The 16,010-nt window shown below is 41.4% G+C and overlaps 1 protein-coding gene across 3 annotated transcripts in view; it reads left to right on the top strand.

Annotated features, from left to right (window-relative positions):
• Rgs20 (regulator of G protein signaling 20) overlaps positions 1-16,010 on the top strand; it is a 154,671-nt gene that overhangs the window by 124,789 nt on the left and 13,872 nt on the right. For all 3 annotated transcript variants that reach the window (XM_021165499.3, XM_085835444.1, XM_085835443.1), the window contains one exon: positions 9,349-9,491. In XM_021165499.3, coding sequence (XP_021021158.2) covers positions 9,349-9,491 — 143 coding nt within the window. The remainder of the gene's footprint in view (positions 1-9,348; positions 9,492-16,010) is intronic.

The following is a 16,010-nucleotide window of genomic DNA, read 5'->3' as shown; positions in this document are numbered from 1 at the left end:
ACATATTTTAGCATTGTTCAACTTTGGAAAAAAAGTTTCCTCGTGACAATTATCGCAACAAAGCTTAAGGCAAGCCATTGAAATTCCTTTGCAAAATACAGGTCTTTTGCAAAGTATCTGTGAGCTCTTCCATAAGAATGTGTTCTGTTGACTGAGAAACAATGTTCAGGATAAAGGTCTAGGCAGGAAGAGACCATAACAGTTGGCTCATTTGCAAGCTGCATGTGACATCTGAGAAACAGTGCTCAGGAGTCCAGGTTCTGGCAAATTCTGGCTCTAGATATCCAAGGTATTAGCTATATCAAATCCCAGCTTTCTGGGCAAAAATGGGTGTAGAGCCTTCTGTTGAAGTGAAAAGCCTGTGAGTTTAGCTTTTCCAGTAACCCTTGGGGCACAAGTTCCTCGTGCCCTCTGTGGTTGTGAAACGTCGTTAAGTCTAAGTAAAGCACCTGAGATTGCCAACGTGGATTTTACACTCACCTAACTACACAGACACTGGACTGTTAGGCTGATGGGAGTATGGGAGGGAAGCTGCCTGTAATATGCAGGCTCAAGTGCCTGGGAATTTGATGTCCAGTAGACAGCAGAGTGACATCAAGCACACAGCAAAGGAGAAATAGAAGACCTGGCAAGTAGTGCTGTTTCAGTGAGACCAAGAAAGAATGGGTAGCAACGAAGCATAGAGAGCACATTTCTGCAGATCTGATAAAGCCAAAGGAAAAGCATACAAAGGTGGTTTGCTTGGTGTGGTTTGAATGGGAATGCCCCATAGGCTGATAGACTTTAATGCTTACTCACTAGAGAACTGAGCTTCTTGAAAGGACTAGAAGGATTGAGAAGTGTCGCCTTGATAGATTCTGGAAGTTTGTCACTGGGAGTGGGCTTTGAGGATTCAAAAGCCCATGCCAGGCCCTGAGTGTCTCTCTCTCTCTTCCTGCCGCCTATGGATCCAGGGGTAGAATTCTCAACTACCTCTTCAGCACAATGTCTGCCTGTGTGCTACCGTGCTGCCCACTGTGATGATAATGGACTAAACCCCTAAAACTATAAGCAAGCCGCAGTTAAATACTTTCTTTTCTTAGTTGCCTTGGTTATTGTTTCTCTTCATAGCAACAAAATGGTGACTAAGACTCGGTGGTTAAGAACACTGGCTACTCTTCCAGAGGTTCAGAGTTCAGTTTCCAGCAGTCACATGGAGGCTCGTGACCATCTAGAAATGGATCTGATACCCTCTTCTGGCATGCAGGTGTACATGCAGACAAAGCATTCCTACATTATATATATATATAATGTGTGTATATGTATATATATGTATATATACACATAAGTAAATTTTTTAAAAGTTAAAAGAAGATAGTTAATCAATATCATACAGTAATCCCCAAAACAAGCTGTGTTAAGATATGCAACAAATAGCATATTAGTAATACCTTATAAATATGTAAAATTTAATTTATACTATTAAACTTCATATTCACAACTAACTCATTTAAAATATTTATTCCTTACCAAAATTATGGACATTAAAATGCAATTCTCAACTAAGTATAGTTTGAATCCTAGTACCCACCTCAGGAGGTTCACAATTGTATATAACTCTGGTGACAGGTGATATGATTTTAACTTCAGACGACTGTTGATTTCTGCACACATATGACAAACATATGTACATACACACAAAAAGAAATTAAAAGGAAGTAGAAGAAATTGAATCTCTAGTCAACAAACTACTTCTAAGAGAGTCCAATAATTTTACAATCACATTCTACCAAATCTTTAAAGAATAAATAATTGCCTTATTAAAAATGGTAGGTAGTTAGATAGGCAGATAGATAGATGGGTAAAGATAGATGAATATATAGGTTGGTGGGGATGGGTGGGTAGAGAGGTTGATAGAGATAGGTGAGTAGATGAGTGCATACATATGTGGGTAAATTTTAAAGCTCTTTCATAAGATGTCACCAAGTCAGTTTCAGTCAAATAACAAAAGAATAGTACTTATTAAAAGTCCTAAAATAGAGTTTTCTTGTTTAAGTACTTATGATTCAACATGAAGATATGTGTTTGTATAATTTGCTTCACTGTCTAAAGAACAAAATGCTTAAATTTTCTCCTTAAATCATATGCCTAAATTTAGTGGAATTCAAATTTTTAAACTCTATTAAGGAAAATTTAAAGCATAAGCGAATATAAATAGTTTAATATGGTCCATGTTAGATAATTGTCAGTATTTTCTGCTTGTGTTGCTAATATTTTCCCAGTTAGATGTCAAATGAAGCACCCAGTGCAAGTCTCTGTAAGCCTGAGACTTCCCCAGTCCTGGTGGTCTCTTCTTTTGAACACTTGTTTCTTTCACCACTCTGGCTTCTGACTTGGCTCCCATATTTTGCCACAGCTCCTCTGGGTATAGTATAAATACACTAAACATTTTAGCACATTGATGTTGAACAAATTCATGCCCATTAATTGAGAATTTTTGATAACTTGCTAGCAATTTTATAGAAATAATCTTTGTACTTATGTACACTTCTTTATAGAAGCTTTACACGATTTAAAATGTGACAATTGACAAATCATAGGTACAGATTCTGGGAAACTACACAAGAAATGCTGGTAACACAAGAAGACTTGCGATTCTAAAGCAAAAATCGACAGACATAACTGAGACATTAAACACTGAGGAAAAAAAGTGGCATAATTTATAAATTAAAATGCAAATCTTGAGATGCCTCTAATCCCAGCCCTTGAGAGGCAAAGGCAGGCAGATCTCTATGAGTTCAAGGCCATCCTGCTCTACAAAGAGAGTTCCAGGAGAGCCACGGCTACATGGAGAGACCCTGTCTCAAAAAATCCACTACCAATAAACCAATAACAATAATAAATAAAAATAAAATAAAGGAAAACTAACCTCATAGAGGTACAAGTGAGTGTAATCACCAGGCAGTATTGGAAATAGAGCAAAAATCTACAGCATTGTATTACTGCTTTATATAGTACTGCAAGCTCAGAGAGAGCCTCAGCATCCTGGTTATTTTTTTTATTGGATATTTTATTTACATTTCAAATGTAATCTGCTTTCCCAGTTTTCCCTCCAGAAACTCCCTATCCCATGCTCCCTCCCCCCACTTCATCCTGTTTATTTCTGTCAACTTGATGTAAAGCTAGACATATCCAGGAAGAGGGATTAATTATTAATAAGAGAGATTATTAATAAGATATTATTATATTATTAACATAAGATTATTAATAAGAGAGATAAGACATACAGGAAGAGAGATTAACTATTAATAATTAATCTCTCTTCCTGGATATGTCTAGCTGTACTTCAAATTGACAAAAATAACCATGATGAAGCATACACACATACACACACATCTCATAGGTCTTTATTAGACCCACCTGCAGTATAAAAAAACACAGATGCTGCTAAATAAGTTTAAAGCTTAGACCTTTTGCTGGTGTAGTCTCCTGACTACTGTTTAAACTTAAGCCCACTATCTAGCCCACAACCTACCATGTGGCTAGCTGCATACCCTTCTCTGCTCCAGGCTCCGTCTATTCCTTTCCATGTTCACCCTCAACTTCCTGCTCTAGTTATGAATGTCAGTTACTATAACCAATCAGCATCACGACAACCTCTGATTCATCTCTAGATTATCTTTAGGCAGGTAAGGAAGGACAACTATTTACAAAATAGAAAACCTGTATTTTCTATGGGCCATAGAAATGATAATACCAAAATTCTGCCAGTACTTAGCTCTCTGCTCGCACAGAATCAACAACTGAAAGTACAGAGACACACCTTAATACAATGTGGAAAGGGTCATCTGGAAAATATATATAATGTATTTTATATGTATATTTATATTTATATGAATATATATTATGAAGAAATCAAAGGTGCAGCAAGTATTTATACCTTCTGGTATTTTCTATATTTCTTATTGAGTAAAGTGAGACAGATATTCATACCTTTGAAAGGATGAGGAGAGACAAGCGGTATAATCATGTGGTAAATGAGAGTCTCTAGAGGGACTTCTAAAGCCATTAGATCAGTGTCTTCTAAAGCCATTAGATCAGTGTCTTCTAAAGCCATTAGATCAGTGTCTAGAAGGACTTCTAAAGCCATTAGATCAGTGTCTTCTAAAGCCATTAGATCAGTGTCTTCTAAAGCCATTAGATCAGTGTCTAGCAGGACTTCTGAAGCCATTAGATCAGTGTCTTCTAAAGCCATTAGATCAGTGTCTTCTAAAGCCATTAGATCAGTGTCTAGAAGGACTTCTGAAGCCATTAGATCAGTGTCTTCTAAAGCCATTAGATCAGTGTCTTCTAAAGCCATTAGATCAGTGTCTAGAAGGACTTCTGAAGCCACTAGATCAGTGTCTTCTAAAGCCATTAGATCAGTGTCTTCTAAAGCCATTAGATCAGAGTCTAGAAGGACTTCTAAAGCCATTAGATCGGTGTCTAGAAGGACTTCTAAAGCCATTAGATCAGTGTCTTCTAAAGCCATTAGATCAGTGTCTTCTAAAGCCATTAGATCAGAGTCTAGAAGGACTTCTAAAGCCATTAGATCGGTGTCTAGAAGGACTTCTAAAGCCATTAGATCAGTGTCTTAGTCAGGTACTATTCCTGCACAAACATCATGACCAAGAAGCAGGTTGGGGAGGAAAGGGTTTATTCAGCTTACACTTCCATACTGCTGTTCATCACCAAGGAAGTCAGGACTGGAACTCAAGCAGGTCAGGAAGCAGGAGCTGATGCAGAGGCCATGGAGGGATGTTCCTTACTGGCTTGCTTCCCCTGGCTTGCTCAGCCTGCTCTCTTATAGAACCAAGACTACCAGCCCAGAGATGGTCCCACCCACAAGGGGCCTTTCCCCCTTGATCATTAATTGAGAAAATGCCTTACAGTTGGATCTCATGGAGGGACTTCTCCAACTGAAGCTCCTTTCTCTATGATAACTCCAGCTGTGTCAAGTTGACACAAAACTAGCCAGTACAATCAGTTAAAGCATTTCATTATGATTAAATTTCTTAAACTCCAAAAACTAATAAGAAAAAACAGAGAGGTAATAGGTGGAGCACAAATGGCTTACAGCAGCAGCAATGTTGTCTGAAAATCGTTCAGGAGCAAGTCTATAAAAATGTGCAAGAGCTGTGCAAAGAAAACTAAGATTATACATAAAAGTGGTTTGTTTTTTTTCATGAATTGGTACTTCATAAATTAGGTTGTTCCTGTGTTGTGGATATAAAGTAAAGTATGAGGGCCTGGAAACCCTCAGGTGTCTCTTTCTCTGCTATAGTCATGAGACTATACCACGGACTCATGGTAAACCGTGATGGTGTTCAGTGCTGATAACTTCTTCCTGCCTCCTGCCCATGATACTCTTTGAAAATGGCGTAGTTTGGGATTTACTGCCATGAAGAGACACCATAACCAAGGCAACTTTTACAAAAGAAAATTCACTATTTCACTGGGGCTGGCTTACAGTTCCAGCGGTCACGGCAGGAATCATGGCAGCTTGCAGGCAGACATGGTGCTGCTGGAGCTGAGAGTTCTAGATCTTGATCCACAGGCAGTAGGAGACTGTGTTCCATATTGGGTATAGTTTTTGCATAGGAAACCTCAAAGCCCCGCCCCCTCAGTGGCATACTTCCTCCAACAAGGCCACACCTCCTAATAGTGCCACTCCCTATGGGCCAAGCATTCAAACACATGAGTCTATGGAGGGAGCATATTTATTCAAACCACCACATACAGGATGTAGGTACATAGTTGCCAAGTTGGCCTATACCAAGTATATGGGGTCTGGCCCTTTCATCTCCCTTACAGCCTTCAGTAATCTGGAAAATCTGGTCTCTGTTAAAGGTGTCCAAGCAAAGATCTTCCCTGAGATTCTCCTCTCCTTGCTGTTGGTGCTCATTGCATCCAGCTTCATCCACCAAGGCTGGGCCATCACCTACTCCATCTTCTCCATGGTTACTCTGAACTAAATCAACAAGATCTCCTCCACACTGTACCAGGAAATAACTTCAGTCCTCACACTGGCTGAAATGACTCTCCCTTAAAAAGCAAGCAAAAACCACCATTCTTGAACATAGTGTGTAACAATCCTTCTCCGTTCTAGGAAGCAATTACGCTTTTTAAAAATGAGTTAATGGTCACAAACAACTGGCTAGAGTCCTTTTGTGGACCTAGAGATCAGGGGTAGTGAAGGGAACTCTTCATGTACTAGGCTTAGGTAGTGTTTGTACCTTTCCATGTTTGACAGCAGACAGTGCGACAGACAGGCAGAAACAGCAGTAAGCAACTCCCTCCAGCTTTATATCACATGGGCACCTCAAGATTCTTCAGCTGTTAGTATTACAGTACCCAGGCCTGGGGTGTCGGGACCCTTGGTTCCAAAAGCTTGACAGATGTCTTGAACTTGTCTAACTGCCACAGCCTGTAGTTTTTCTTCTCTGGCTTTTTATAGCCTTCTATCCTTCAGTCTCCTCTTTTCTTCTCTCTTATCTCCCTCCTCTTCTTCATGTTCTTATTCATATTGCTGTTTTACAATGTTTAACTGCCTCCTGTTGCTATGGCTACTGCTATAGTTGCCACACTTTGCTGCTTCTGCTTCAGTCTGCAGCTGGTTTTGCAGCTCTCTCCATGTTGAAGTAGTCAGTGCAGTCAGCACTTGAGTTCACTGGCTCAGCCTGTAATTGCTCAGATCCACATTTGCTGCTTGTCAGGGTGGTATTCCTGTGTCTCTGCCTCACATACCATTCTTCCACTGTTTCTGCTGCCCCTGCTGCCTTCCTTACTTTGTTAGCTCAGCCTCAGTTTCCCAAAAGTAGGCAAGAAGAGACTGACTTTTTGTTACCACAGGGGAGACAGCAAAGGAAGGTTTCCTCTGGATCACTTGCTGAGCTGAACTGAAGGGGTAAAAACCCGCTGAAGAGACAATGTGCACCAGTCACATCAAATTTTTCATGCACATGGAAGTCTGTTTTTCTATCAATCATAACACTGTCCCCTTTGCACCAGTCACAGTAGTCCCTTTGGCCACCAGGGGCATGTTTCCCTCTGAACTGACTCAAAATGGACTCAGATCCTGATAGAATTTGTTGGGGTATGTGGTTTCAAACAGTCCAGTACCAACTGTTCGAAACAGTTCTGACTGGAGCTGGCCCTTCAGGAGAAGGAGCAACAAGCTGTGATTGCTTCCTAGGAGTTCTTCAAGCAATGTCTTCAAAATTGCTAGTATTAGTCTATGGGTGATTAAGCCGACTGCTTAAATGATGGTCCTTAACTGAGGCATCCAGGGCCACCCACCAATATTTTTTCTTGATTTACAGGAAAATAAATATGGAAAGACTACTTAAGATAAAACCATATCAACATTAATTTTTACTTTAGCCATGTCCTCCACTGCTTTAGCCTATGCTGAAAACCTGCCAAGCATCCCACAGAAAGGTGGATCCTCCCCATTGTGTCCAAAAGTTGTATCAAATCTTTTAGAACATGGCTGCCTGGAGATGTTGGACTCTAAACATCTTTGGGAATTGTGCTGACTTATCCTTATGCCTCAGTGTCCTGAAGTAAAATAAACCATTGTGGGTCTGTGTTTCTTTTGCAACACAAAAGAGTTGAGATCCTGATGTGTGGTGTTTTTATCCTGGGGACATTTGAGAATCTTTCTGTCTTGAAACCATCTCTCATGGTGCCCATAGAACATGACAGAGAATTTGGCAAATATCTCTGCCTCTTCCTTTTGACACAGAAGGCTACACAGGCTGCGAACCTTGACCTGCTTAGTCCAGCCTAAGGTATTATGGAGCAGCATCTGGGTGTTGTGAATATAAAGGGTCAGGAAGCTGTTTGCTAGTTCTCTTTTGCTATCCTAAAGCTTACATGCTAAGCTATTTAAAAGAAACCCAGATGCCATTCTTCATAAATAAGGCTTAAGCAGGAGAAGCACAGGCCAGCACATAAATAGCAAGACCTTATTTATGAATGAATGAATGAATGAATCCAATTGCACATAGGATATCACACTCAAAGGAATAAACAAATCTAGTACTTAATTCTAAAGTCCTATTTAAGGTGTGTGTGTGTGTGTGTGTGTGTATGTGTTAGCTTTCAAGTAGTGTCATCAAGAATGGAATGATAGGGGGCTGGTGAGATGGCTCAGTGGGTAAGAGCACCCGACTGCTCTTCTGAAGATCCAGAGTTCAAATCCCAGCAACCACATGGTGGCTCACAACCATCCGCAACAAGATCTGACTCCCTCTTCTGGAGTGTCTGAAGACAGCTACAGTGTACTTACATATATTAATAAAATAAATTGTTAAAAAAATATATATATATTAAAAAAAAAAGAATGGAATGATAGGCCGGGTGGTGGTAGCCCACGCCTTTAATCCCAGCACTTGGGAGGCAGAGGCAGGCAGATTTCTGAGTTCGAGGCCAGCCTGGTCTACAGAATGAGTTCCAGGACAGCCAGAGATACACAGAGAAACCCTGTCTCGAACCCCCCCCCTCAAAAAAAAAAAAAAAGAAAAGAAAAGAAAAGAATGGAATGATAGTTATCAAAAGCGCATTTCTCCTTTTTTGTGCTGCTTGCATGCCCACGTGTCACTTGCACTTCTAATCTTCAACAACAAAGCCCAGGCTGAACGTCATAAATCTTTTAGATAGCTTTGGACGGGTCTCTCCAAGGACTAGCCAGGCCCAGGCTGGCTCTAGGTCTGGCTTCCTGGGAAACACTAAGCAATTGCTACATAGTAAACAGTGTTCTTAGTGCTACTCTGATGGAAGAAAGGTAGGGTTTTTATCAAACACCACATACCTACGGAATAAGCTAATAGGATGCATGGATCTGGCTGTAGACCTGAGTCACATACCACCACCTCCTCCGAGAGTTCTTGAGGGGACCTGTTTAGTGTGGCTGTGGCTGATCATTTTGGCATAGATTATATCCATCCATCTCTATGCTCAGACTCCTGGGCAGTGTGGTTGTACTGTTCCTTGTAACTTCTCTGCTGTGTTCAGTCCAGAGAGATCCTGAAGCCTGGGAAACGCTTCTGTGGTCATAACTTAGCAGTGACCTTTGTATCCTCATTTTCTCCCTTAGTAAACTACCTAAAGGCAAGCCTGTTCTCCATTTTGTTCCTGGAACTTCACACTCTGTTCCATTAACTCTGCTGAATAAAGTATCATCAGAGTCCAAGCACTTTTCACCAGTTTCCGCAAATGTACTGGGTGTTCTCACGCTGTGTCTTCTCTGTGAGCCAAACAGATGAAGCCCTGGGTTTAAGACACAAGAGCACTACATTCGGGTCTAACTAGTCTTTTCTTTTGCAGCCTGTGGGATCTGAGCAGCCGGAAATGCGGATGCGGCAGATGTGCGGCGGAAGTGAGACCCAGGGCTCTGTCCCAAGCCAGCAGGGTGGCCGGGGCTCCAATGCCTGCTGCTTTTGCTGGTGCTGCTGCTGCAGCTGTTCTTGGTAAAGTTGGGGGCTTTTGACTAAGGTGCTGATTGGGAGGGGGCCTTTGAGTACAGCGTGTTATGATACATCTAGCAAGTGGGGTTTGATTTGGCTTGTTTGTAGCCTAGGCTGCCCTTAGAACTTTTGTTTGTGGTCAAAGAGGACATTGAACTCCTGATACAGATTCCCCCACACTAAGTCTTTATTCCCCACATATTAGAATTACAAGCATGTGCCATGTTTGGCCTGAAAATATGTTTTAAACAGCTACTGGGTGCCTGCGAAAGACATCAATACATATATATGTAGCAAATGGCTACATCGAATTGTTGAGAAAGTTATCAACACTTCAAACAAGGCTAGCATAGATTAACAACTAGAGAACATGTAAAACAGTTACGAGCATATGTTAACATTTGGGTAGAAACACTGCATAGATGGCTAAAAAGGCCTTATTTTATCTAATGTCTTTGTGGAGGATTGAAGATGGATCTTTAAAATAAGGGCTTTGAAGCCTGGATTTTTATCAGCTTTTGCTTTCATGTTGCTAATTTTGTTTTTTGATAAAGATAAATGACAAACTATGTACTTAAAATAGAGACAGAAATTTTGAAAATATATAGTCCACTTTGCTTAGTAAAGAGAAATCCAGAAGGATGTATGTGAGAGACACAGAGGCTTAAGTGTAAGGTTAGGCTTAGTGCCAGCCAAACTTGGTATCACTTAGAAATTTCAAGTCTATCATGATCCTTACTGTATGTAGGTTGCGTTGCTCACATGTGATGTGTACATGTGGGCTTGTGTGGCAGAGCCCATGTGTAGAAGTCAGAGAAAAACCTCTGGTGTTGATTCTCTTCTTCCACACTTCCACACTTCCAGGGATCAAACTAAGGTTCCGGAATAAGAGCCTTCACCCACTGGTATCCAAATATAGAAGATATATATGTATATTCATTATATGTGTATTATATACAAATCTACCTTGAAATGAAAAGCAAGGCTAGACAGGGTGTATAAAATTATTATCCCAGCTACTTGGAAGGCTGAGGCAGGAGGTTTGACTGAGCCCCTGAATTCAAGAGACAGAGGCTAGCCTTGGGCAACATATCAAGTCCTCTTCTTATTTATTTTTTATTTTATGAGCATTTGTGTTTTGCCTGCATGTATATCTGAAGGTTCCAGATCTCTGGAATTGGAGCTACAGACAGGTGTGAACTGCTGTGTGGTTGCTGGCAATTAAACCCAAGTCCTCTGGAAGAGCAGCTGTGCTCTGAACCACGGAGCCAAGTCTCCAGCCTCTCAACTCCTCAGCTCGGAAACCAAATAACATAAGACTCAAGATAAATTCCAAGTGGTTTAAAGGCCGAGAAGAAAATGCAACACTTTGATACTGAAAAAAACTCTCTCTCTGTCTCTCTCTCTCTCTCTCTCTCTCTCTCTCTCTCTCTCTCTCTCTCCCTCATATTATATCCAAACTGCAGCTCTTTTCCTCCTTTCCTTCTAGTCCTCTCCGGCCCTCACCTCCACTTCTGTTCAGAAAAGGGCAGCCCTCCCACGGATATCAAACAATCATGGCATATCACACTAAATAAGATGACCCAGCAAGAGGACAAGAGTCCCAAAAGCAAGCCAAAGAGTCAGAGACAGCCCCTGCTCCACTGAGTCCTACAAGAAGGCCAAGCTACACAGCCATAACATATGTGCAGAGGGCCTAGGTCCGTCCCATGCAGGTGAAAGACCTCCGTGGAGATACCCCCACCCGAGTCACGAGATAGTACGCACCCAAAGAACTACAAGAGACCGTCTTGATGCAAACACATGAGGTAGTTTAATGACAGACCTCCGGGCCTACACGTATCTCACGCAGGAGACAGAGGTGTCAACCACGAGGCTCAAAAGTTAGCGGTTTATATAGGAAAAGAGTAGGGGTAGGGGAAGAATTGGCGCAGCTTCACACAATTGGACAGTTTAAACATCAGCAAACTGTACGTGGAGATGGAGGTAACAGCAGAGCATCTGGTTAATATTTAACGCATGTCAGAAAGGCCAGTCCGGATGTCCTGGTATGTCTTCCCTATCTTTATGGCTAGCCAGTTCCTGGAATGACTTAACAGCAACAGCCTTTGTTCTTTGCTCTAGGCCCAAAAAGCCCTCCTAACTAGCAAGCCACATGAGTCATGGACCCCTTGAATTTTAATTTTCTTTCACAGGCTCCCCGACTGTAGGTTCAGATTCTGTGAGCTCCTATTGGCCCAGATTAGTTGATTCTGTGGGTTTTCTTGTGGTGTCCTTGCCCCTTTGGCTTCTACAATAGAAAAGAGTTATTTTTTGAAAATAAAAACAATAGCTATAATGAAAAGAAATCCCTGGGGCTAGAGAGATGGCTGTTCTTCCAATGGTCCTAGGTTCGATTCCCAGCACCTCCATGGCAGCTCAGAAATCTCTGTAACTCCAGTTGCAGGGAGAAGCCAGGAAATTACCCTTATACAGACACACATGCAGGCAAAACACCAATACACATAAAATAAAAAAATATAAATAAATTGAAATATGCTTTAGAAAAAAGATTTAGAAAAACATTTAAAAGGAGGAGGAGGAAGAAGAAGAGGAAGAAGAAGAAATGAAAATAATCCTAAATTTGGCGTGGTAGCTATAATGCCAGATTTGTGTCACAGCATCTGAGGATATTGTGGCAGACAGTTCTTTAAGGCTCACTGGCTGGCTGGCCAGCCAACCAAGCTTCAACCAATGAGTGTGTCAAAAAAAAATAATAATAAAAATAAAAAACAAACAAGGTAGGTAGCTCCTGAGAAATGCCACTTGGTTTTATCCTCTTGGCACTTGCACAGACATACACATACAGAGATAAGCAGTAAAAGAAAAAAAGGTAAAACATACTTAAACAAGATAATTACAATGTCGTTAATAAAGAATTCACATCCAGAATATATAAAGAGTTTCAGGACATAAAATAATCACCAAATGAAAAACAAGCCAATAAAATGATGCAGAAAAGATAATCTATATATATGCTCCTCCCAACAAGATTAAAATAAGTTCAAGCCTGACATGGTGGCACATGCCTCTACTACTAGCACCTAGAGAGGCAGAGGCAGGTGAATCTCTGTGAATTCAAGGCTAGTCTGGTCTACATGCAGAGTTCCAGGACAGCCATGACTACAGAGAAACCCTGTCTAAAAAAAACAAAAAGGCAAGTTGAATATACACTCTTCTAAACATGGGTCTAGAAACCCACCTAATAAACAGTGAGGTGCATGCACAAAGAATGTGTCTGTGAGGGTTTGACATGGCCTTAGTCTCCATGAGAAAAATGCAACGTAGTTCCCTAGTTTATAAACAGGAAGTCAGTGGATCCATGCCTCTTGGTGGCTTCATGCCTTTGTCATTTCAATTCATGTACTACATGTAGGGAAGCAATTGCAGAACAATGAACATTGTAAAATAACACTTAGATAACATCCAAATGCATAGGTGCACACAGAACTGGCACGCTCGGCACGCTCGGCACGCTCAGCAGGAATGACAAGCAAATTAAGCTTGGTGGTTCTTTCTGAGGTAGAGAGTAGGAGTGGACAACAAAATCTATATGGGTTAGGATTAATTTTTCCCAATAATGAATGGATTCATAATTATTCCAAAATATAATGTGTTTTTTTTTCACAACAGTGGAAAACAACGTAATTTTCCTTGACTTTTTTCTTAGTATTCTCTTAAGAGATGTCTATGTTGGTATACATACTAGAGCAGATTTTCTAGAAAGAGAACTAACACGAGTTTTCTAAGCCCCAGTGACATTTTTCTCAGATTTCCAGTTCTCTAATAAAAAGGGAAGCACTCTGATTTTTAATCTCTAAAATATAAATGCTTTAGCCGCTGGTGAATTGCTTCTGTAAATAGCACTTCACCTACGTTCAAGTAAGAACTCTAACTCGAGAAAAGCACCGGGGCAGCTGGGGCGCAGGGTCGGCTGACACTCGCCAGCTACCCACAACACCCGCCACAGGATCTTAAGACTTCTGGAGAGTGGAGCACAGCTTCTGCTCCAATCCAATTGCGCGCGGGACCTGAGACTGCATTAGTTAGGGAAGCAGAAACCGGCCTGAGTAGGGCCACAGGCCTCATCCGGCCTGATCAGCGCCGGGGTAGCTGGAGCGCAGGGTTGCCTGACACCCGCCAGCTACCCACGACCCCCGCCGCAGGATTTTGGGACTGCTGGTGAGTGGAACACAGCTTCTGCTCCAGTCCAATCACGCGGGACCTGAGACTGCTCTGGTTGGGGAGAGAGAAATCCGGCCTACATAGGGCCACAAGCCTCTTCCGGTCAGAAAAGCACCGGGGCAGCTGGGGCGCAGGGTCGGCTGACACTCGCCAGCTACCCACAACACCCGCCACAGGATCTTAAGACTTCTGGTGAGTGGAGCACAGCTTCTGCTCCAATCCAATTGCGCGCAGGACCTGAGACTGCATTAGTTAGGGAAGCAGAAACCGGCCTGAGTAGGGCCACAGGCCTCATCCGGCCGGATCAGCGCCGGGGTAGCTGGAGCGCAGGGTTGCCTGACACCCGCCAGCTACCCACGACCCCCGCCGCAGGATTTAGAGACTGCTGGTGAGTGGAACACAGCTTCTGCTCCAATCTTTAAACAGTGACAACGATAACAACTAACCCCAGAGATTACCAGATGGCGAAAGGTAAACCTAATAATCTTACTAACAGAAACCAAGACCACTCACCATCATCAGAACCCAGCACCCCCACTTCGCCCAGTCCAGGGCACCCCAACACACCGGAAAAGCTAGACACGGATCTAAAAGCATATCTCCTGATGATGGTAGAGGACTTCAAGAAGGACTTTAATAACACACTTAAAGAAATACAGGAGAACACTGCTAAACAGGCAGAAGACACTAAAAAGGAAGCACAAAAATCCCTTAAAGAATTGCAGGAGAACACTGCTAAAGAGTTACAAATCCTTAAAGAAAAACAGGATAACATAATCAAACAGGTAGAAGTCCTTAATGAAAAACAGGAAAACACATCCAAACAGATGATGGAAATGAACAAAACCATACTAGACCTAAAAAGGGAAGTAGACACAATAAAGAAAACCCAAAATGAGGCAACACTGGAGATAGAAACCCTAGGAAAGAAATCTGGAACCATAGATACGAGCATCAGCAACAGAATACAAGAGATGGAAGAGAGAATCTCAGGTGCAGAAGATTCCATAGAGAACATCGGCACAACAATCAAGGAAAATGTAAAATGCAAAAAGATCCTAACTCAAAACATCTAAGAAATACAGGACACAATGAGAAGACCAAACCTATGGATAATAGGAGTGGATGAGAATGAAGATTTTCAACTCAAAGGACCAGCAAACATCTTCAACAAAATTATAGAAGAAAACTTCCCAAATCTAAAGAAAGAGATGCCCATGAACATACAAGAAGCCTACAGAACTCCAAATAGACTGGACCAGAAAAGAAATACCTCCCGACACATAATAATCAGAACAACAAATGCTCTAAATAAAGATATAATACTAAAAGCAGTAAGAGAAAAAGGCCAAGTAACATATAAAGGCAAGCCTATCAGAATTACACCAGATTTTCCACCAGAGACTATGAAAGCCAGAAGATCCTGGACGGATGTTATACAGACACTAAAAGAACACAAATTCCAGCCCAGGCTACTATACCCAGCCAAACTCTCAATTAACATAGATGGAGAAACCAAAGTATTCCACGACAAAACCAAATTCACACATTATCTCTCCACGAATCCAGCCCTTCAAAGGATAATAACAGAAAAAAAACAATACAAGGACAGGAACCACGCCCTAGAAACAACAAGAAGGTAATCCCTCAACAAACCTAAAAGAAGACAGCCACAAGAACAAAATGCCAACTTTAACAATAAAAATAACAGGAAACAACAATTACTTTTCCTTAATATCTCTTAATATCAATGGACTCAACTCCCCGATAAAAAGACATAGACTAACAAACTGGCTACACAAACAAGACCCAACATTTTGCTGCTTACAGGAAACTCATCTCAGAGAAAAGGATAGACACTACCTCAGAATGAAAGGCTGGAAAACAATTTTCCAAGCAAATGGCATGAAGAAACAAGCTGGAGTAGCCATTCTAATATCTGATAAGATTGACTTCCAACCCAAAGTCATTAAAAAAGACAGGGAGGGACACTTCATACTCATCAAAGGTAAAATCCTCCAAGAGGAACTATCAATCCTGAATATCTATGCTCCAAATACAAAGGCAGCCACATTCATTAAAGAAACTTTAGTAAATCTCAAAGCACACATTGCACCTCATACAATAATAGTGGGAGACTACAACACACCACTTTCACCATTGGACAGATCATGGAAACAGAAACTAAAAAGGGACACAGAGAAACTAAGAGAAATTATGAATCAAATGGATCTGGCAGATATCTACAGAACATTCTATCCTAAAACAAAAGGATATACCTTCTTCTCAGCACCTCAT

Source organism: Mus caroli, unplaced genomic scaffold (assembly GCF_978045245.1).
Source record: "Mus caroli unplaced genomic scaffold, Mus_caroli_1 scaffold_1, whole genome shotgun sequence".
NCBI classification, from domain to species: Eukaryota; Metazoa; Chordata; class Mammalia; order Rodentia; family Muridae; genus Mus; species Mus caroli.
Note: the sequence above shows the minus strand (reverse complement) of the source record. Positions and strands in the feature narration are given on the sequence as shown.